Source organism: Rutilus rutilus (genome assembly GCF_951802725.1).
Source record: "Rutilus rutilus genome assembly, chromosome: 24".
NCBI classification, from domain to species: Eukaryota; Metazoa; Chordata; class Actinopteri; order Cypriniformes; family Leuciscidae; genus Rutilus; species Rutilus rutilus.
This window is the reverse complement of record NC_140228.1, coordinates 5,761,632-5,782,399: the sequence shown is the minus strand read 5'-3', so window position 1 is coordinate 5,782,399 and position 20,768 is coordinate 5,761,632. Positions and strand designations below refer to the sequence as shown.

General features: G+C 39.5%; 4 protein-coding genes across 6 annotated transcripts; all 4 read right to left on the bottom strand.

Moving 5' to 3' along the window:
- Nucleotides 1-51: 51 nt before the first annotated feature.
- LOC311284515 (dynein axonemal assembly factor 3-like) lies at nt 52-20,699 on the bottom strand. Of its 3 annotated transcripts, none has more exons than XM_084399544.1 (12): nt 20,623-20,699; nt 3,292-3,391; nt 3,093-3,202; nt 2,872-2,965; nt 2,361-2,521; nt 2,097-2,273; nt 1,465-1,587; nt 1,264-1,386; nt 849-1,056; nt 603-717; nt 426-500; nt 52-297 (listed from the first exon to the last, which is right to left on the bottom strand). In XM_084399544.1, the coding sequence occupies exons 2-12, from the start codon at nt 3,371-3,373 to the stop codon at nt 159-161; spliced, it is 1,407 nt and encodes a 468-aa protein (XP_084255670.1). In that variant the 5' UTR covers nt 3,374-3,391; nt 20,623-20,699; the 3' UTR covers nt 52-158. The 3 variants fall into 3 exon arrangements, with proteins under 3 accessions (XP_084255670.1, XP_084255671.1, XP_084255672.1); XM_084399545.1 differs by lacking the exon at nt 20,623-20,699 and adding an exon at nt 3,537-3,606; XM_084399546.1 differs by lacking the exons at nt 2,361-2,521; nt 2,872-2,965.
- On the bottom strand, nt 14,066-16,892 carry LOC311284514 (radial spoke head protein 4 homolog A-like). Its single transcript, XM_084399543.1, has 3 exons — nt 15,123-16,892; nt 14,274-14,371; nt 14,066-14,161 (listed from the first exon to the last, which is right to left on the bottom strand). The coding sequence occupies exon 1, from the start codon at nt 16,767-16,769 to the stop codon at nt 15,198-15,200; it is 1,572 nt and encodes a 523-aa protein (XP_084255669.1). The 5' UTR covers nt 16,770-16,892; the 3' UTR covers nt 14,066-14,161; nt 14,274-14,371; nt 15,123-15,197.
- LOC311284528 (dynein axonemal assembly factor 3-like) lies at nt 17,048-18,654 on the bottom strand. The gene is made up of 4 exons (XM_084399569.1): nt 18,448-18,654; nt 18,204-18,318; nt 18,028-18,102; nt 17,048-17,909 (listed from the first exon to the last, which is right to left on the bottom strand). The coding sequence occupies exons 1-4, from the start codon at nt 18,509-18,511 to the stop codon at nt 17,684-17,686; spliced, it is 480 nt and encodes a 159-aa protein (XP_084255695.1). The 5' UTR covers nt 18,512-18,654; the 3' UTR covers nt 17,048-17,683.
- On the bottom strand, nt 18,749-20,550 carry LOC311284527 (dynein axonemal assembly factor 3-like). Its single transcript, XM_084399568.1, has 5 exons — nt 20,356-20,550; nt 20,157-20,266; nt 19,696-19,872; nt 19,070-19,192; nt 18,749-18,991 (listed from the first exon to the last, which is right to left on the bottom strand). Exons 1-5 carry the CDS (start codon nt 20,435-20,437, stop codon nt 18,851-18,853), a joined length of 633 nt encoding a protein of 210 aa, XP_084255694.1. The 5' UTR covers nt 20,438-20,550; the 3' UTR covers nt 18,749-18,850.
- Nucleotides 20,700-20,768: the final 69 nt, after the last annotated feature.

Genomic DNA, 20,768 nt, shown 5'->3' with positions numbered 1-20,768 from the left:
TAATGATGTTTGAAACTGTTATGATGTGTTAGCGTCTGTTTAATCAAATCTCCCATTAAGACAAATGTTTTCAAAGCTGAAATGGTAGATTTTATTTGTATAGCTGATGTAGTGCAGTGTATGTTTGTAAAGTGTGTATCTGAAACTCTGTGAGTCCTTCAGTCTTTTTTCCGTGTGAATACTGCATATACGTCGCTGCTCTGGTCGTGTGTTGCAGTGAATCCTGATTCTTCAGCGATCTCCTTCACTCTATCAGCAAAACCTGACACTTGCTCTTTTGAAAGGTCCAACAGGAAGCTGAACGAGAAGAATAGATCATGAGCACAAATTCAAGTCATTTAGTGGCAAAGTTTTGGATTGTGTGAGTGTGTGAGAGAGAGAGAGAGAGAGAGAGAGAGAGAGAGAGAGAAATATGACGAACTCACTTTGCTAACTCTATCACCAGAGCAGCATCAGGCGCTGTGATCTCTCTCAGAGAAGAATCGAGCTGATGAACCATACTGAGAAAACAGAGATTGTGTTATCATCAGACAGTTTATGCTGGTCACTCACACACAAACTCAAAACACTGTTTCTGTGAGCTGCGTATGAACCGGCTTCACCTGGCTGAACAGAAGATGCTGTTGAACAAGTTCCTGTATTTGTTTTTGAGTGGAAGTTTGTTGAGTGAGTCTGGAGACAGAAATGACACTTTCACTCCATTCAGGCTCAGCAAATCTGCAAAAACACAAGAACCCAAAATAAATGTTGAAAACTATCTCAAAACTATTAAAAGCAGCACTGTTTGATTTGTTTACAGCACTTCACTGGCAATAGATGTACATTGTTTTGACATAATAGGATGTTACCAAGCACTTGTGTCTGTTGCTCAGGTTCTGTGTGAGTTTGAGAGGAAGGTGGATCATTCTGCATCTTCTCTTCTGTTATGAGACTGTCTGTGGATTGACAGCAGGAACTCGAAGGGTTTGGTACATCTTCATTCAGTAAAGAGCTCTCTCTAGTGGCAAGACATTCAAACAACGCCAGGACGTTCACTTCTGAAATATCCTGAGCCGTCTGAGAGAGAAAGATGGACAGAGAAAGGTAAATCATGATGGAAATGTTATTGCAATATAATATATATCATGCAATGATAATCTATAAAGATAAGTCATACATGTGGTCATGGACAGAGAAAAGAAGTAATGTAATATAATGAAATTTTTTTTCATGAGGTTTTTGTTTGTAACTTAATATTAGGGAGTATTAAATAGTTCCTGTCACCTTTACATGTTGATTGTTCTGTTTCTTCAGCAGGTCTTTGTTCTCGGTCTCTATGCCGAAGGACAGATATGGACCGGAGACGATGTCCCCCCAATATCCTCTAACAGCGACCCGATCTCCACGCTGGTACAAACACACACACCGTTGCATGACAGTGTATCATGGCTCACAACTATTATTGTAGACAGTCAATCTACTCACATGATTGAACACTCGTGTGGAAAGCAGACTCTGATTGGCTGTTTGGTAAAGCCCCTCCCTCATTTCAAAGGCCACACCACTTTCCCTCCATTTCACATACTGATGTTTGCTGATGACGCCACACTAAGAGAAAAATCACAGGATTTTGTAGAACAGTAGTGAGGCAGGCTTAATATCCTTAACTAAAACCATAAAAAACTATTTTGTTACTTCAAATAAATGAAATAAAATCTTATCTTTATTTAAACTTATTTTATTTCAAGCTAGTTGCCAAGGCAACATTTGTCATTTTCATTTAGTTTCACTTGCAGTACTAAAATAACTGAAATGGAAATATAAATGAATAAAAAGTATAAACACACACACACACACACACACACACAAAAAATTTTTAAAACTTGAACTAAATTTTTGTTTCTTTATGCATGGAAACATGGAAAAAGTGTCTGCTGTGAATCGTAAATATGTAATTTAGGTGCTGTAATTCGGAAATCACATTTGTAATAAAATATGGGCTGAAATAAGTCTATTTGGCAACTATGTAACATCCAGTAAACTGAGTCTTATTGCACGGCTCTGATTGGCCTTCCGGAGTGCAGGTGTATAATAATGTCTTGTTTTTTGCTACATACGCCTCTCTGGTGCAGTTTCATGCTGAGATCCCAGTCGAAACACCCCTGTCGTGAGTCGTAGCGAGTCCCCAGGTGCTGCCGAACACGGGCGTCCCAGACCTTACGCACACTTGCTGGCACTGACGGTGGCCGTTCCCACAGTTTAAAGATCCGGACCAACTCATCTCTCTCCTTAAACTGATGATGAAACAGCAGAGGATATCACTGAGATGAGTTTGATTATGACATGCAGTATATAAACACATATATGAATGTCTGCTGGACCTTCAGAAGGCTTGTATCAAGGCAAGGATGGGCGTGCGAGTCAGAGGACAGAGTGTTCGTGATGGAGAGAGAGAGTTGAGCTGCGGCGTGTTTTAAAGTCTCTTCCGTCTCTTTGCGAATCTCAGAATTCCCAAACACCTCCAGAAACACTTCGGTCTTTTCTAAAAAAAAAAAAAAATACAACACAAATAAACTTCCTCGACTTGATCTGATCTGAGTATACAAACATGAATGCAATATGTGACATTTACAGTGTACAAAAACTAAAAACAATGTAGAAAAAAACAAAAGTACATTTGTATTTTTACACCTTTCCCTAACTTGAAACAACAGGAATTGTCCAAATGTAATATACAATTTAAGTCTATTACGTCTCATTTGTATTATATATTTATTATAATCTTTAAAACATTTGTAATATTTTAAAATGTGTGTATACATATACTATGCTGGGAATTATAGGTTATAAACTTACAACTATAACTATGTCATAATATATGAAGGTACGTACTGTGTAGACTCATGTTCTCAGGGGTCTGAAGTGATAAATATAGTAGTAATAATTGTCTGGCAACAACCTCCATATTGTTCTCAATCACCCAAACCTGCAACATGCCACATGTCTCATCATTAACACATTAACATGCACAGAACAGTTGATTTATGTTGTGGGAATAATATGCCACAAAGGCTATTATTATGCTGTATGTAACAGATTATGAGGTCACACACATGTAGTGTATCAGAGTCGGTCAGTCCAGTGATGGTCTTCAGGATGTGTCTGGGATCTCCACTGCCCACCAGCAGGACATTCAGCTCTCCATCTGACCTCACTGTGTTCTCTGTATAGAAAATACATCACACTAATGTATGTGAGCATTGATCCATATTTACAGTGTTTTGTCAGATCCTGTGATGGTTTATGCTTCACCTGAGTTCAGGAGGTCTCGTGCTGGTCCGAATCCCCACCAGGTCACACACCCCGCGCCCTCGACAGTCCGACCGGCGCTCATTCTTCACGAGCACTACGACTTTATAAAACAGGATAATGCCTGAATATCCTCCTTCTTAGCGGACTGTTGTGGATTTTGGTTAGCTAGCAGCTGGCTGAACTATTTTATTGCAGTTTAACTATACAAAAACAACAAAAATCCACGTAGTAAACACGTAACTCACCTCTCGTTTCTCTATCCGGGTAAACGCAAGCTAATGCTTGGACCGCGGTTGCTTAGCAACAGGAAGCGCGCGCCGTCTGGAGTAGGAGGACCATAGTAGACTGTAAAAAAAAAAAAAAATAAAGTTTCAGATTCATATCTCTAGTTAACTACTGTTACGACCCTGCGCTTCCTTTTCTCGCCTGCTGGTGGCGGGATGACTTGGGAGGGTGTGGGCGATTGCACACTCCTGATGAATAATCTCATCTGGTTGTGGAGAGGATAAAAGATGGGACTGATTTAATCCATTTCACTTTTTCCTCTGGGGATAGGCAGTCCCCAGGAGAAGTCATTTGCTTGAACCTTTGCGTTTGCTGGATCAACATTTCCTCACCATTTGGATTATAATCCCCCCCCCCTTTATTTAAACCCTAGACATTGTTTTATTATTTTGTATTGTATCATTTTGACACTTGGTACCCCCCAGTACCCCCTGTAATTCGAACTATGTCATCGGGACAGAAATATCAGTTTTGGGGGGGTCAGATAATTTTTCTGATATTGTGAAAAATATATAATTACAGTTACAATACAAGTCAACTCCTATTTTCACTGTAGGAACATTTTAATGTAAAGCGATTTCAGACACCCCTATTGTGGACCGTACCATTTTTAACCACCGTGGCTAGAAGCAACAGAGATAGAGAACGACTTCAACTTCTCAAGCAAGTGTCAACGTTGAATGACAAAACGCTAGTTTCATAAAGTATCATTCTTTTCAACATTCCTTATTTGTATATTCAAAAATATTTAAAATAATCTAATTTAATACAGTTATAATTTTTCAATGTAAATTATTTAATTTTATTGGTAACAGCTTAGTGTCTAATTATTTTAATTTAATATATTTATCAAATTTAAGAATTTGAAATGAAAGATGGAGCATACATTTAATAAAATTAGGGGAAAATGCCCTTTATAAAGGTACAAAAAAATTATTCTGAGTGTTTTCAAACAGTGATGTAATGAAACATTGACAATTTAAGCTTGAAGGGAGTAAAGCCTCTGTTTAGGCTATTAAGGAAATGTAATTTTGCCAAAAGAAGAACTTTTATTTTAAATAAATGTTCATTTTAAATCAGCCTACTTCAGTGTGATATGTTACCATATTATCATGCTAACACTGAGAATTTGAATAATTGTAATGTGATGATCAGATGCAGATATCTAAATATAGGCGGTTTGCGGGTTTTGCGGTTTATTTATTTTTAATAGTGGATTCGGGTGACTCAAAGTGCACCAGATTAATGAATTCATCTTTAAAATGTGCACAATTTTCTTTTGGAGGGGCATGCCCCCGGACCCCCCTAGAGATAGGCTACTAAGCTCCACCAACAAAAAAAAAATGTGGGAAACACATTAGGCTATATGATGATCTACAAAAAAATACACATTTAATTATCTTATTAATAAAATACATTAGCCTATTATGATTTTACCACCGCCTCATTTTGAGCCAGGAAAAACCCTGAAATAGGCAATAGGCATCTTGTAAAGGTATTACTTTTACTAGTAATTAGAAAGGTATTTCAGTGCACTTAACATCTAACTTTTGAAAGTTGATCAAAACAGTTCTCTTTTGGATATATAATAACAATGAGGTATTCTGTAGCCTACTGATTATCAGTTTGTCGCATGTTTAGACCTTGTATGTGTGTTAGGATCACGGTGGGGATTGATATGGTAGTGGACCATGATGGTCATAGAAGAAGTGAAGGAGCAGTACCCCCCAATTATGGTGGGGTAATTCGCACTCTGCCCGATGATGGAGAGAAAACGGCCAGGTGGAGCAGAGAGGGAAAGGACAACGAAATAGAAAGCACCCGAACAAGCACCAAAATGTTGCAAAATGAATGACCTGTTCAGGGCTTCCAGTGCAGGTCAGTTTCATCTGTAAATACTGTAATACTTTTTTCTTCGTTAACTTAGTATTGAAACGCTAGCAAATGTAAACGGTATAGCGCCCCATTACTATCGTCACTCAAAATACTGTGAGCTAAAGGAGATTAATATTATTTTAGTGTAAAGTTACATTAGTAATTTAGCAGACAAATATTAACATGTATTTGGTACTGGGAGCAGGGAGACAGGAGTGATAGTACAGACAACAAAAAAATGATGCAATAACATTTTATTAGACAATTTAGAAAATTATGTCTGCCCATTTGTGAGGTTTAAAACTTTTTTCCTTTTTTTTTTTTATCAAATGAAGGTGGAGACAGTCAACCTAGCACTAGCTGTGGTGCAATGATCACACATTCAGCCAGGGAGTGAGATGACATGTAAAAGCAAAATAAGATATATAAATATATAGATTTTTTACTAAAATAAATGTAGATTCTGGGCAAACAAATTACAATAAGGTGGTTGTTTTACACCAAGGTGGAGACAGCAGCAGCACCAGCAGCACCAGCAGCACTAGCAGCAGGAGCAGGAGCAGCACCAGCAGCACCAGCACGAAGGCGGCGAGACAGAGGATGAGTTTTAGGACTTGATCAGAGAAGACATGCAACTAGAGAGGAAGGCAGAGGCGAGGAGAGCACAGGAAAGAAGGGAGAGGATGGACAGGCTGTTTTCTCTTCTTGAGAGAATGATTGAAAAATATATATTTTTTTCTACATATTCTTGTTTAACTTTTTTTCACTTTTATATTTCAAAAGGAAAGAAATTCTGTACATTATATTTATGCAACTTTAAATGTGTAAATAAAAGAGAATGAATTGTTCTGGACATTGTCATAATTTCTACATGAAAAATTCTTCTATACCTTTAAAAAAAAAATTGGTAAATGAAAATCATTTGTTCTATAGGCTACATTAAAGTACTCTTTCCAACTATTTACAACATACGTTAAACATAAAAATCAACAAACATTTACATTTACAGTACATAAAATAAGAAAAAAAAAGTAGACTTTTATTGAGCTGAGCAGGGAGACCCTGGTGGAGCTGCTGGACCGGGATGGGCTGCCCCTGGTAATGCCTTCTGCTGATGGGACATCATCTGGGATGGTCTCCAGAGTGTTTAAGCGCATATTTCCACTATCCACTAAGTTGTCCACCAACAGGTTTGCAGGGCTGATTCAATCGATGGCTTTCTGAAAAAAAAAAAAAAAAAAAAAACTAATAAGCACTGTAATTTGCTCTGGCCCCCTTCCTGTTCGCAGGAGTGATGAGATAGTTAGTAGATTGTATTCACTTAATGGCTGGCTGTCGAGATGGTGTCCGCTTAATAATATAGAATTCATAGACAATTGGAAAAGTTTTTGGGGCAGACCTGTGCCTGGTTGCATAAAACGCCTTAAGTGGAATTTTCCCTTAAGATCGCCCTTAGGTTTCCCTTAAACTTAAGGGTGTTTCAGAAAATAACCCTTTAAGTGTTACTTAAGGTTTTTTTTTTACTGAAACATCATACACCCTTAGAATTACCCTTAAGTGTCTATCTTTCACTTAAGTAATCCCTTAAAAACCGTTAAGTGTTGCATAAAGCCCCTTAACTGTCATTTTCCTAAGTACAGTTTAAGGTTAGAAAAACTTTACCTTAAAAGAGTTTATGAACACAAATGAGAAAACATGGCTGAGGTTATGGATCCTGTTCAAGATGTGCCAAGGTGAATTTTTCGCGATAGAGAGAACCCTCTGGACCATCTTAGCGATGAAAAACTGCTTCGAGAATATCGATTTGATCGCCGCGGAATTTATGAAATTGCTAACAAACTGGAAGGCGACCTTGACCATGTTACCCAGCGCAACCACTCACTACCATCTGTGTTACAGTTGCTTATAGCACTTCGGTTCTTTGCAACTGGGAGTTTTCCGGTCTGTAGTGGGAGATGTTTTCCACGTTCATAAGTCGTCCGTCAGTAGAGTTATTCGCCGAGTTGCAGGGGCCCTTTGCCGTCATTTTAGCCAAACTGTGACGTTTCCATCTCGCGCCTGCGTTGTTCTTTTTAACATGTCCAAAACGTATTCTGCCTTCGAAGAGGAAGATGATCTCGAAGAAGAGGGTCATGAAGCAGAAAAGGCTCATGAAGCAAATCTTCTGCAACAAGATTTCCAACAGGCTGGATTTGTTTTCAGAGATGCCATCGTAAATGCATTCTTTAATTAGTTGGCCTATGGCCAATAGTTGTAGTAGTAGGCTAATATTAAAAATAAAATGTATTAGCAGCAGTAGTAATATTAATAGTACAATTTATTATTAGCCTATTAGTATTAATATAAATGATAAAATGTATATAGCAGTTGCAATTTAAAGTAATGTAATTCATAGTGCTATTTAGTAGCCTACGAATATTATATATGAATGTATTAGCTATATTGTATTTGCTATTATTATTATTTGTATTTTGTTAATATATTTGTTCTTGTAATTACATCAATAAATGCAAAACTTTTCAGATCTGTCATAAAATGTATTTATTTGTCAATTGATGTGATTGTTATTTTCCCTTCACTTTGTAGCTGCAGAAGTTTGTTATTAAGAATGATGTTGTAAAGGTCTTGATTTTCCTTCTCCTTTTTCAGCTTTTCGATCTCTAATTGCAGTTTAGTCTTTTGTAGCTGTAGGACGTCTCTCTGCAGTTCCAGCACTTCTTCTCTTGTAGCGGCTGGAGAGGGTATTTGCGTCTTTCTGCAATTCACGAGTGTTTTGGAGGAATTATGAAATATAATAAATAATATTGGGGCTGTTCTAAGTTAAATTAACAAAACTAAAATAATTGTTAAAGCAGCAATAACTCATGCGTGCGAAGAAAATAGCGTTTTTTTTCTTACCAGTTTTGTTGGACTCCCTCTTATGAAGGCTTATTTCTTTTTTTGCCACCACAGAGACGGTTTCATATTTTTTTATTACCTCTGAAACCGTCCTCTTTACGCCAAAAATTCCGTGCGTTAATTTTCTCGGTTATTTCCTCCCACTGTTTATATTTTTTGGCAGCAGTTATAACGGGATTAAGTTTGCTTCTTAAAATTGCTTTTCTTTTCCCATATTCATCAAGAAGAATACACTTCTCATCCTCTGTCCAATTTGGCTTTCTTTTTTTGTCTTCCTTATACATTTTTTTATCTATTTTATCCATTGTTTTAAAGCTCCTAGCTATGGGTTAATGTGTACAGTAGCGTGTCTATGGCAACAATAGATTTTTATAACGGCAAACCTGGATTGCTGTTGTGAAACACTTAACGGTTTCCCTTAGCTAAGAGAACTGTTTAAGGGATTATATGCAACACCCTTAAATCATTCGCTTAGTTAGGGGGAAATCACGCCTTAAGTCCCACACTTAAGGGAAAAACTTAAGGCGTTTTATGCAACCGGGCACTGACCTGTTGAAAAGAGATGGTATTCATCCCTAATGGGATGGTGCTGCTCTTCTCTCTAGTAATTTGGCTCATAGTCCTATAGAGCTCAAACATGACAATCTGGGGCTCAGGTCAGGAAGCAGACAGACTGGCTTAACCGACTGTCTGCTAGCGGCCTCGCGTCACCAAGGTCAGATAAATCCCATCACATAGGCTAGAGCCTCTTTCACCTAGATATCATCATATAGACTAGAGACTGTGTCTGTTCCCCAAATTTGGAAATCCAAAAAAAACGTCCAAACACATCTAAGGTTAAAAATTGAATTGATGTTCAACAAATAAAACAGTTATAATACAGATGAACAAATGCTAAAGCTTGGATTGCTGAATATTCGATCCCTTACTCCAAAAACACTCATTGTTAATGATATGATTTCAGATAATAACCTAGATGTGCTGTGTTTGACAGAAACATGGCTAAAACCAAACGATTACATTACTTTAAATGAGTCCACCCCGCAAGATTACTGTTATAAACATGAACCTCGTCTGAAGGGCAAAGGGGGAGGTGTTGCTGTAATTTATAGTAATATTTTCAAAACCACTAAGAAATCAAGTTTTAAATATACTTCTTTTGAAGTGTTGGTGCTTAATTAAAAAATATATAGTGTAAACGATAAATCACGTTTGAGATTTGTGCTGGCTACTGTATACAGGCCACCAGGGCATCATAAAGATTTTATCAAAGAATTTGCGGACTTTCTATCAGAATCAATATTGACTGCAGATAAAGTACTAATTGTTGGTGATTTTAATATACACATAGATAATGAAAAAGATGCATTGGGATTGGCATTTAAAGACATTCTGAACTCTACTGGAGTTAGACAACATGTGTCAGGACCTACTCATTGTCGTAATCATACTCTAGATCTAATATTATCACATGGAATAGATGTTGTTGATGCCGTTGAAATTCTGCAGCAGAGCGATGACATCTCAGATCATTATCTAGTCTCATGTAAATTACATTTAGCCAAGGCTGCAAAGCCAACTCCGTGTTACAAATATGTTAGACCTATCACTTCTGCCACTAAAGATTGCTTTATTAATAATCTTCCTAATCAGTTTCATCATCTCAGCATCCCAGATAGCTTTGAAGAACTTGATATTGCGACAGAAACTTTTAACTCTCTTTTCCAGCACTTTAGACACAGTTGCTCCGTTGCACTTAAAGACGATTAAAGAAAATAGTTCAATGCCGTGGTACGAGCACACTCAGGCCCTTAAAGGGTTAGTTCAACCAAAATCGAAAATGATGTCATTAATGACTCACCCTCATGTCGTTCCAAGCCCGTAAGATTTCCGTTCATCTTCGGAACACAGTTTAAGAGATTTTAGATTTAGTCCGAGAGCTTTCTGTCCCTCCATTGAAAATGTATGTATGGTATACTGTCCATGTCCAGAAAGGTAATAACGACATCAAAGTAGTCCATGTGACATCAGTGGGTTAGTTAGAATTTTTTGAAGCATCGAAAAAACATTTTGGTCCAAAAATAACAAAAATTACGACTTTATTCAGCATTGTATTCTCTTCCGGGTCTGTTGTCAATCCGCGTTCACGACTCCGCAGTGACGCTGCTGACGTAAGACGCTGCTGACGTGTTATCTGGTGCGCCCGAGCTTCGTTTACAGTCTGAGAGAGACGCCTGCTGTATTCAAGCTATTCTACATTGTTTGTATTTTGGTATTGCTATATTTTTAAAAATGGTGCGTAAGTGGTAACACCAGATAACACGTCAGCAGCGTCTTACGTCAGCAGCGTCACTGCGGAGTCGTGAACGCGGATTGACAACAGACCCGGAAGAGAAAACAATGCTGAATAAAGTCGTAGTTTTAGTTATATTTGGACCAAAATGTATTTTCGATGCTTCAAAAAATTCTAACTAACCCACTGATGTCACATGGACTACTTTGATGATGTTTTTATTACCTTTCTGGACATGGACAGTACACCATACATACATTTTCAATGGCGTTCACATGCGCATTAAGAATTGGTTCTATAGGTATGTGCGTTTGAATATATGTGCGCAGGTTTGTAATTCCCTACAAACCAAGCCTAAACAAAGTACTGGTCTTTCCTTATAAATTTTGATACAGAATTTTATTTTATTTTGTCACTTCGGGGTAGGAACGCGAAACGAATTTCTCGAAAACGCTTTATCTGTAGAGTGGTAAAGGGATCCTCCATAGGGAGAGACTAGTTGGCACTTCAGCACTGCGTTGTCATCGGGTCCAGGCGAAGGTCCTTCGTCAGATCTGGATACGGCCTGGATCCGGCAGGCTGCGGGAAAACCTCGGGATAAACAAAGACACTAAAATTTGCGTAGATGCCATTCTACTTATGATGTAACGAGTACATCAGGATTTATGGGAAGTGTTCCCGGTTCCGGCTGACCAAATCTACGCAGCCTAAGATTGAATTATAGAAGTCTATAATGTATTATGTGAATGCTAGGTCAAAGAGATGTGTCTTTAAAGGGTTAGTTCACCCAAAAATGAAAATGATGTCATTAATGACTCACCCTCATGTCGTTCCAAGCCCGTAAGACCTCCGTTCATCTTCGGAACACAGTTTAAGATATTTTAGATTTAGTCAGAGAGATTTCTGTCCCTCCATTGAAAATGTATGTACGGTATACTGTCCATGTCCAGAAAGGTAATAACGACATCAAAGTAGTCCATGTGACATCAGTGGGTTAGTTAAAAAAATTTGAAGCATCGAAAATAAATTTTGGTCCAAATATAACTAAAACTACGACTTTATTCAGCATTGTTTTCTCTTCCGGGTCTGTTGTCAATCCGCGTTCACGACTCCGCAGTGACGCTGCTGACGTAAGACGCTGCTGACGTGTTATCTGGTGTTACCACTTACGCACCATTTTTAAAAATATAGCAATACCAAAATACAAACAATGTAGAATAGCTTGAATACAGCATGCGTCTCTCTCAGACTGTAAACGAAGCTCGGGCGCACCAGATAACACGTCAGCAGCGTCTTACGTCAGCAGCGTCACTGCGGAGTCGTGAACGCGGATTGACAACAGACCCGGAAGAGAATACAATGCTGAATAAAGTCGTAGTTTTTGTTATTTTTGGACCAAAATGTATTTTCGATGCTTCAAAAAATTCTAACTAACCCACTGATGTCACATGGACTACTTTGATGATGTCTTTATTACCTTTCTGGACATGGACAGTATACCGTACATACATTTTCAATGGAGGGACAGAAAGCTCTCGGACTAAATCTAAAATATCTTAAACTGTGTTCCGAAGATGAACGGAGGTCTTACGGGCTTGGAACGACATGAGGGTGAGTCATTAATGACATCATTTTCATTTTTGGGTGAACTAACCCTTTAATGTGTCTATTGATAATGTAAGGGACAAAATTATAACTATGCTCTTTGATACCAATCTTTCATTTGAAAGTCACGTGTCTAGTATCCGTAAAACCGCATTTTTCCATCTTAAAAAAAAATCTAAATTACGCCATATGCTCTCATTGACAAATGTGGAACAATTAGTACATGCGTTCATGACCTCAAGGCTAGTTTATTGTAATGCTCTACTGGGTGGTTGCCCTGCACGCTTAATAAACAAATTACAGCTGGTCCAAAATGCAGCAGCTCGAGTTCTTACCAGAACCAGGAAGTATGACCATATTAGCCCTGTTCTGTCAACACTGCACTGGCTCCCTATTAAGCATCGTATAAATGTTAAAATATTGCTGATTACTTACAAAGCACTAAATGGTTTAGCTCCGCAGTACTTGAGCGAGCTCTTAACGCATTATAGTCCTTCACGTCTATTGCGATCTCAAAATCTGGCCAGTTAATAATACCTAGAATATCAAAATCAACTGCTGGCGGTAGATCCTTTTCCTATTTAGCACCAAAACTTTGGAACAGTCTTCCTAACATTGTCTGGGAAGCAGACACACTCTGTTAGTTCAAAGCTAGATTAAAGACATCTCTTTGACCTAGCATTCACATAATACATTATAGACTTCTATTTTTCAATCTTAGGCTGCATAGATTAGGTCAGCCGGAACCGGGAACACTTCCCATAAATCCTGATGTACTCGTTACATCATAAGTAGAATGGCATCTACGCAAATTTTAGTGTCTTTGTTTATCCCGAGGTTTTCCCGCAGCCTGCCGGATCCAGGCCGTATCCAGATCTGACGAAGGACCTTCGCCTGGACCCGATGACAACGCAGTGCTGAAGTGCCAACTAGTCTCTCCCTATGGAGGATCCCTTTACCACTCTACAGATAGAGCGTTTTCGAGAAATTCGTTTCGCGTACCTACCCCGAAGTGACAAAATAAAATAAAATTCTGTATAAAAATGTATAAGGAAAGACCAGTACTTTGTTTAGGCTTGGTTTGTAGGGAATTACAAACCTGCGCACATATATTCAAACGCACATAACTATAGAACCAATTCTTAATGCGCATGTGAACGCCATCAGCGTTTCTCCCAGGTTCGCGTTTAAAGTCTATGTAGAGAGAATGGTGTCATCTTAGCGGCCCCTAATTTAATAACAAATGATCGTTGCGACGGAAGCGAATCAAATCAAAACTAACTTTAGCTGGAAAATAACTTTTTAAAGAACCGCTATAAAGCCGAAACAATCTCTGTTACCTTAAATTATACGTTTATCTCTGTAAAGCTGCTTTGAAACATTGTTAAAAGCGCTATTATAAATGAAGATGACTTGACTTGAAGATAAAAATTCAAAATTATTACAGAATCGAAAATAGCCTTACCTTGACTTAAATGGTACACTGAAACAACAGCAGAACTGGATATTATAGAAAGACCACCAGCACGCTCTGACAGTCTCACAGACTGACCGCTTGTCCTGGCTCTGGCCTCGGTCTAACCTAGTTTATAACCCTTAATTCACAGTTGCTGTCTCGGTCCAGCAATTAGCACAGCAAAAGCAAATAATTCGCAAATGGGAGGAATCGAAACTACCGTTGGACTTAAGTGTAATAAAATTCTAACTGCAATTCTTTCCAGACGCGGCTGTTATTTAAAGTGCGAACGCGTATACATAAAATACAGATTTATGTGAAGATAAAAATTCTAAATTATTACAGAGTCGAAAATAGCCTTACCTTGACTTAAATGGTACACTGAAACAACAGCAGATCTGGATATTTAAGAAAGACCACCAGCACGCTCTGACCGTCTCACAGACTGACCGCTTGTCCTGTTTTTGAGAATTTGTATCCACAAAAAAAAACCCAGTATGCCTTTTGCCTGCTTTGATCAAGACAGGATATAATACATTTGAACATTATGTTCCTTATGTGAAAACATACCAGTGGGTTGGGTTGGTTTTGCAACTGGAAATCTGGGGTTTCCTTCCTGGCAGGCACGTATGTTTGTCCATCCCCAGGCTCTGGTGAACTTGGTGAAACTACAAAAAACAGAAGTTTAGAATATGGTGAAGTAATGTTGATTAAAATGGTGTTTTGTATTAAAACATGGCACATTTGGGATATGTTTTGTTAGCGTTGCACGTGTATCATCAAGGCTGAGCTTGTCAATAATTCCAATAAATCAGCATGAGCTTTATTCTAATCAATAGATCAAGTTAAAGGGATACTCCACTTTAAAATGAAAATTCTGTCATCATATACTCACCCTCATGTTGTTTCAATCCTTAATGAATTTCTTTCTTCTGCTGAACAGAAAGGAAGATATTTAGAAGAATGTCAGTAACCAGACAGTTTCTGGGTCCCATTGACTTCCATAGTATATATTTTTTCCTACTATGGAAGTCAATGAGACCAGAAACTGTGTGGTTACTGACATTCTTCTAAAGATCTTCCTTTCTGTTCAGCAGAAGAAATAAATTCATACAGGTTTGAAACAACATGAGGGTGAATATATGATGACAGAATTTTCATTTTAAAGTGGAGTATCCCTTTAACATGTAAACAAACGCTAATATTTAATGGTAATGGTAACGTGACGTAGTATTTGAAGTGAATGATAGCCCCTCACAAACTAGGACCACACGGTGCACAAGCTGCGTTTCTACAAATGATTCAATTAACCAATTCAACTCAAGTAGTCACAGATATTCTGTCTCTAACATAAAAGTTAAAATCCAACTTACAGAGCAACAATTATTTATTAATCTGATAATTAATATACAAACTTACCGAGCCAAATTGCCGACTGAAGATTCGCCCAATATTACTGAATATTTCTGTCCATTGCAGAGTCACACCTCCATTTTAATCCTCCTCATCCTCATCCTCATCCTCCAGATCCTCTGTCTCTTCCAGGGCCTCCGTCTCCTCCAGGGCTGCTTGCAAAGCCTGCTCTTCCTCCACACTGGGGTCCTGGGCCTCGGTGATTTCGGGTCCGCTGGGGTCTTCGCTGTGGGACGGTGGAAGCACTATTGGGGTGTAGGCCTCTCCGATATAGTTCAACCCCCAACCAATGTATATGTTTCCAAACTTCTTGCCACTTTCAGAAGCATAAGCATAAGCTCCAGGCCAGAGGATGGAGCGCAGCACAGCGATGGAAAACTGAGGAATGAGGTTAGAGGAGATCATGGAGCTCCAAGCTGGGGTGTCATGAATCTTTGCATCCTCAGACAGAGGCGTCAGAAGAGGAGGCCCAATCTCAGACTCCAGCTCATCAGGTTCTTCCTCCTCCTCGGCATCTTCGTCAAAGTCATCCGCTGACTTCGGAGTTATGTTTACCCACACACAGCGGCCCTGTGTAAGTATGTGCTGTACATGATGGACCCATAGATTCAGAGACTCAGCCATCTCGTGTATATGATTGCCCTCAAAGTTAGGATTCTCCTCAAAGGTGTCTCGCAGTTCTTCATCCTCTCCTTCATCCTCCCCAAACTGGAAGAATCCCACAGGGCTGACGTGCGTGGCGGCTGAGATCCGTGCGATCTGGGCACGCAGGTAGTTTGCCTCGTTGCCGGGAAAGGGAGGGAAACTTACAACAGGAGCATCAAGCCTGCCTGAGAAGAGCCTGCGGATCTGCCGCGCTGCTGTGATCTGAGCGGGGGTGACCATCGGCAGTCTGACCCACGGCATGCCGGGCTCTTGACACACAAAATAAGAGAATTTATTGACGCCAGTTTGATTTTCTTCCTTTGGCACTGGCGTAGGTGGCATGTAAGTTGATTTAGGGAGTGGATCAGCAGCTTCTACAAGCTCTGCTTCATCCTTGTCCTCCTGTGACTCTTCCTCTCTCTCCTCATTTGATGGTTCTGTGCTCTCCTGCTCCTCCTCCCCGTCACCCTCTCTGAATTCCCCCTCAGCCACCAGGTAGTTGCTCTGTGTGCCGAGGATCTTTCCCCAGAATCGACAGCGCTGGAGACACTGTGTGTCCACCAGTTGTTTCATTGCCAGAAAGATTCTCTGCATCTCCTCTTTCCCCAGACCCACACCAGCTTGCTCAAAGAAGAACGCCAGTTCTGCAACATTCGGTAGAGGAGAATCCACCAGCTCTTCCTTGTGATCATCTTCCCTGCCTGCCGCACATTTGAAGAGTGTCTTCTGCTGCTCGGCCAGCAACTGAGCTGAGGATGAGGATGAGGATGGATTGTCACGCAAGGTGTCCTGTTTCTCCTGAAGGATACTTCCTTTCAGCTCGCGACTTATGTCCTCGATCACATCGACTACATTCTCTGGACGCTCATCCATAACTTTTGTTAACATTTGTACAAGGTGATCAAAGAGATTGATATTTGTTTTAGTGCTGTTCTTCACCATGAAAGCCTTAAAGCAAGCTGCCGCCAGTAGTCGCTCATGGTTCAACGCTTCCTCGGTAATCTCCATTGTAGTAAAACTTAAAACTGCTGCCGATGGGGATATTTAATTTAATTTTATCAATCAATAAATTCCTCTTGAAACAAACTTTGTTGTATTATTTTAATTTAATACTGTAAAGCTGCTTTGATACAATCTGTATTGTGAAGAGCGCTATACAAATAAACTTGACTTGACTAATTAAAAACAAACAAATGTTGTTTTGAAGGTCGCATTTATACTGCCGATTGCGTCACCACCGCGTCACCACAGCGCATCCTACGATGGCCGATTGCGTCATCGCGGCGCGACGGAGGCTAAAAGCGACACCAAATGCACCCTTCTTTCCCCGTGAAAGGAATATAGACAGTATTTAAACTATAAACTATATAAAAATATAAAAGGAAGGATACAAAACAAAACCGGATCCTTAGTGGCCTATTCTACCCAATAAGTCATTACGCGCCGGTGACGACAGCATTATTATTTTATTTTTTAAAGGCGGCTGAGACTAGAGTTCGGTGGTGGACAGCAAATTCACATTTAAATCTAAGTATTATGTTTTCATTTACTCAAATAGCTAGCGAAACCACAGTTAAAGTTTCTTATAAACTTCATCTTAACTCCCGTCACCATTGCGTGGCTTCATTTGTCAGGTAGTTTGAGGCAAAACTTGTGCTAATATTGTAAAATTGCACTAGTCTATCTCACTTGTGTATTATAAGAAATATCACTCACCCTATAAAGCCCACAACAATAAGAAAAGCATTAGAGAAGGCAATGGGGTTTCACTTTTATGTGTTTTTGTAGTGCTGTCATGCAAGCTATGTGGTTTTAACCAAATTTGAGTATCTAGAAATATGATTTCTTAAGTATTTTGTATGCATGTCTTGATGTGTCATATTTTGCAGTGTTAACAATGCACTTAAGATTGCACCCCTGTGTTAAGTACCCCTTTCTGCTTTTTTAGAGCAATTCATGAGAAAATGGGTATGGGGAAGGTAACGGCCATACAGGCAAAAAAAAAAAAAGAGTGTGTAGAGTGTGTATCTGAAACTGTGCGAGTCGCTGCTCTGGTCGTGTGTTGCAGTGAATCCTAATTCTTCAGCGATCTCCTTCACTCTGTCAGCAAAACCTGACACTTGCTCTTTTGAAAGGTCCAACAGGAAGCTGAACAAGAAAAAACAGTGATTATGAGCATTCAGGGGTTTTGCTTGCAAGCTATGCATCAAAATGTTAGCATGAGCATGAATGTAAGTTTGATTTGTGTGTGTGATGAGGGACTCACTTCGCTAACTCTATTACCAGAGCAGCATCAGGCGCTGCGATCTCTCTCAGAGAAGAATCGAGCTGATGAACCATACTGAGAAAACAGAGATTGTGTTATCATCAGACAGTTTATGCTGGTCACTCACACACAAACTCAAGCACTGTTTCTGTGAGCTGCTTATGAACCGGCTTCACCTGGCTGAACAGAAGATGCTGTTAAACAAGTTCCTGTATTTGTTTTTGAGGGGAAGTTTGTTGAGTGAGTCTGGAGACAGAAATGACACTTTCACTCCACTCAGGCTCAGCAAATCTGCAAAAACACAAGAACCCAAAATAAGTGTTGAAAACTCTCAAAACTATTAAAAGCAGCACTGTTTGATTTGTTTTCAGCACTTCACTGGCAATAGATGTACATTGTTTTGACATAATAGGACATTACCAAGCACTTGTGTCTGTTGCTCAGGTTCTGTGTGAGTTTGAGAGGAAGGTGGATCATTCTGCATCTTCTCTTCTGTTGTGAGACTGTCTGTGGATTGACAGCAGGAACTTGAAGGGTTTGGTACATTTTCATTCAGTAAAGAGCTCTCTCTAGTGGCAAGACATTCAAACAACGCCAGGACGTTCACCTCTGAAATATCCTTGAGAGAGAAAGATGGCCAGAGAAAGGTAAATCATGATGGAAATGTTATTGCAATATAATATGCAGTATATCATGCAGTGACAAGCTATAAAGATAAGTCATACATGTGGTCTTGGACAGAGAAAAGAAGTAATGTAATATGAATTTTTTTTTCTCATGAGGTTTTTGTTTGTAACTTAATTTTGGGGGGTATAAGGGGTTATTAAATAGTTCCTGTCACCTTTACATGTTGATTGTTCTGTCTCTTCAGGAGGTCTTTGTTCTCGGTCTCTATGCCGAAGGACAGATATGGACCGGAGACGATGTCCCCCCAATATCCTCTAACAGCGACCCGATCTCCACGCTGGTACAAACACACACACCGTTGCATGACAGTGTGTCATGGCTCACAACTATTATTGTAGACAGTCAATCTACTCACATGATTGAACACTCGTGTGGAAAGCAGACTCTGATTGGCTGTTTGGTAAAGCCCCTCCCTCATTTCAAAGGCCACACCACTTTCCCTCCATTTCACATACTGATGTTTGCTGATGACGCCACACTAAGAGAAAAATCACAGGATTTTGTAGAACAGTAGTGAGGCAGGCTTAATATCTTTTACTAAAACCCATAAAAAAAAACTATTTTGTTACTTCAAATAAATTAAATTAAATCCTATCTTTATTTAAACTTATTTTATTCCAAGCTAGTTGCCAAGGCAACACTTGTCATTTTCGGTTAGTTTCACTCGCGGTACTAAAATAACTGAAATGGAAATATAAATTAATAAAAAGTATGAATACACACACACTTAGTAAAACTACATTTTTGTTTCTTTATACATGGAAACATGGAAAAAGTGTCTGCTGTGAATCATAAATATGTAATTTAGGTGCTGTAATTCGGAAATTGCCTAAACAATCACATTTGTAATAAAATATGGGCTGAAATAAGTCTAATTGTTAAATAACTGTGTAACATCCAGTAAATTGAGTCTTATTGCACGGCTCTGATTGGCCTTCCGGAGTGCAGGTGTATAATAATGTCTTGTTATTTGCTACATACGCCTCTCTGGTGCAGTTTCATGCTGAGATCCCAGTCGAAACACCCCTGTCGTGAGTCGTAGCGAGTCCCCAGGTGCTGCCGAACACGGGCGTCCCAGACCTTACGCACACTTGCTGGCACTGACGGTGGCCGTTCCCACAGTTTAAAGATCTGGACCAACTCATCTCTCTCCTTAAACTGATGATGAAACAGCAGAGGAGTGGATATCACTGAGATGAGTTTGATTATGACATGCAGTATATAAACACATATATGAATGTCTGCTGGACCTTCAGAAGGCTTGTATCAAGGCAAGGATGGGTGTGCGAGCCATATTGTTCTCAATCACCCAAACCTGCAACATGCCACATGTCTCATCATTAACACATTAACATGCACAGAACAGTTGATTTATGTTGTGGGAATAATATGCCACAAAGGCTATTATTATGCTGTATGTAACAGATTCTGAGGTCACACACATGTAGTGTATCAGAGTCGGTCAGTCCAGTGATGGTCTTCAGGATGTGTCTGGGATCTCCACTGCCCACCAGCAGGACATTCAGCTCTCCATCTGACCTCACTGTGTTCTCTGTATAGAAAATACATCACACTAATGTATGTGAGCATTGATCCATATTTACAGTGTTTTGTCAGATACTGTGATGGTTTATGCTTCACCTGAGTTCAGGAGGTCTCGTGCTGGTCCGAATCCCCACCAGGTCACACACCCAGCGCCCTCGACAGTCCGACCGGCGCTCATTCTTCACGAGCACTACGACTTTATAAAACAGGATAATGCCTGAATATCCTCCTTCTTAGCGGACTGTTGTGGATTTTGGTTAGCTAGCAGCTGGCTGAACTATTTTATTGAAGTTTAACTATACAAAAACAACAAAAAAACCACGTAGTAAACACATATATAATATGCAGCTAATTGTAACTCACCTCTCGATTCTCCATCCGGGTAAACGCAAAAATTGCTTAGCAACAGGAAGCGCGCGCCGTCTGGAGTAGTAGGACCATAGACTGAAAAAAAAATATATATATATAGGCTATAGAGTAGGACACAAGCACTGGTCTTGATTCAAGAA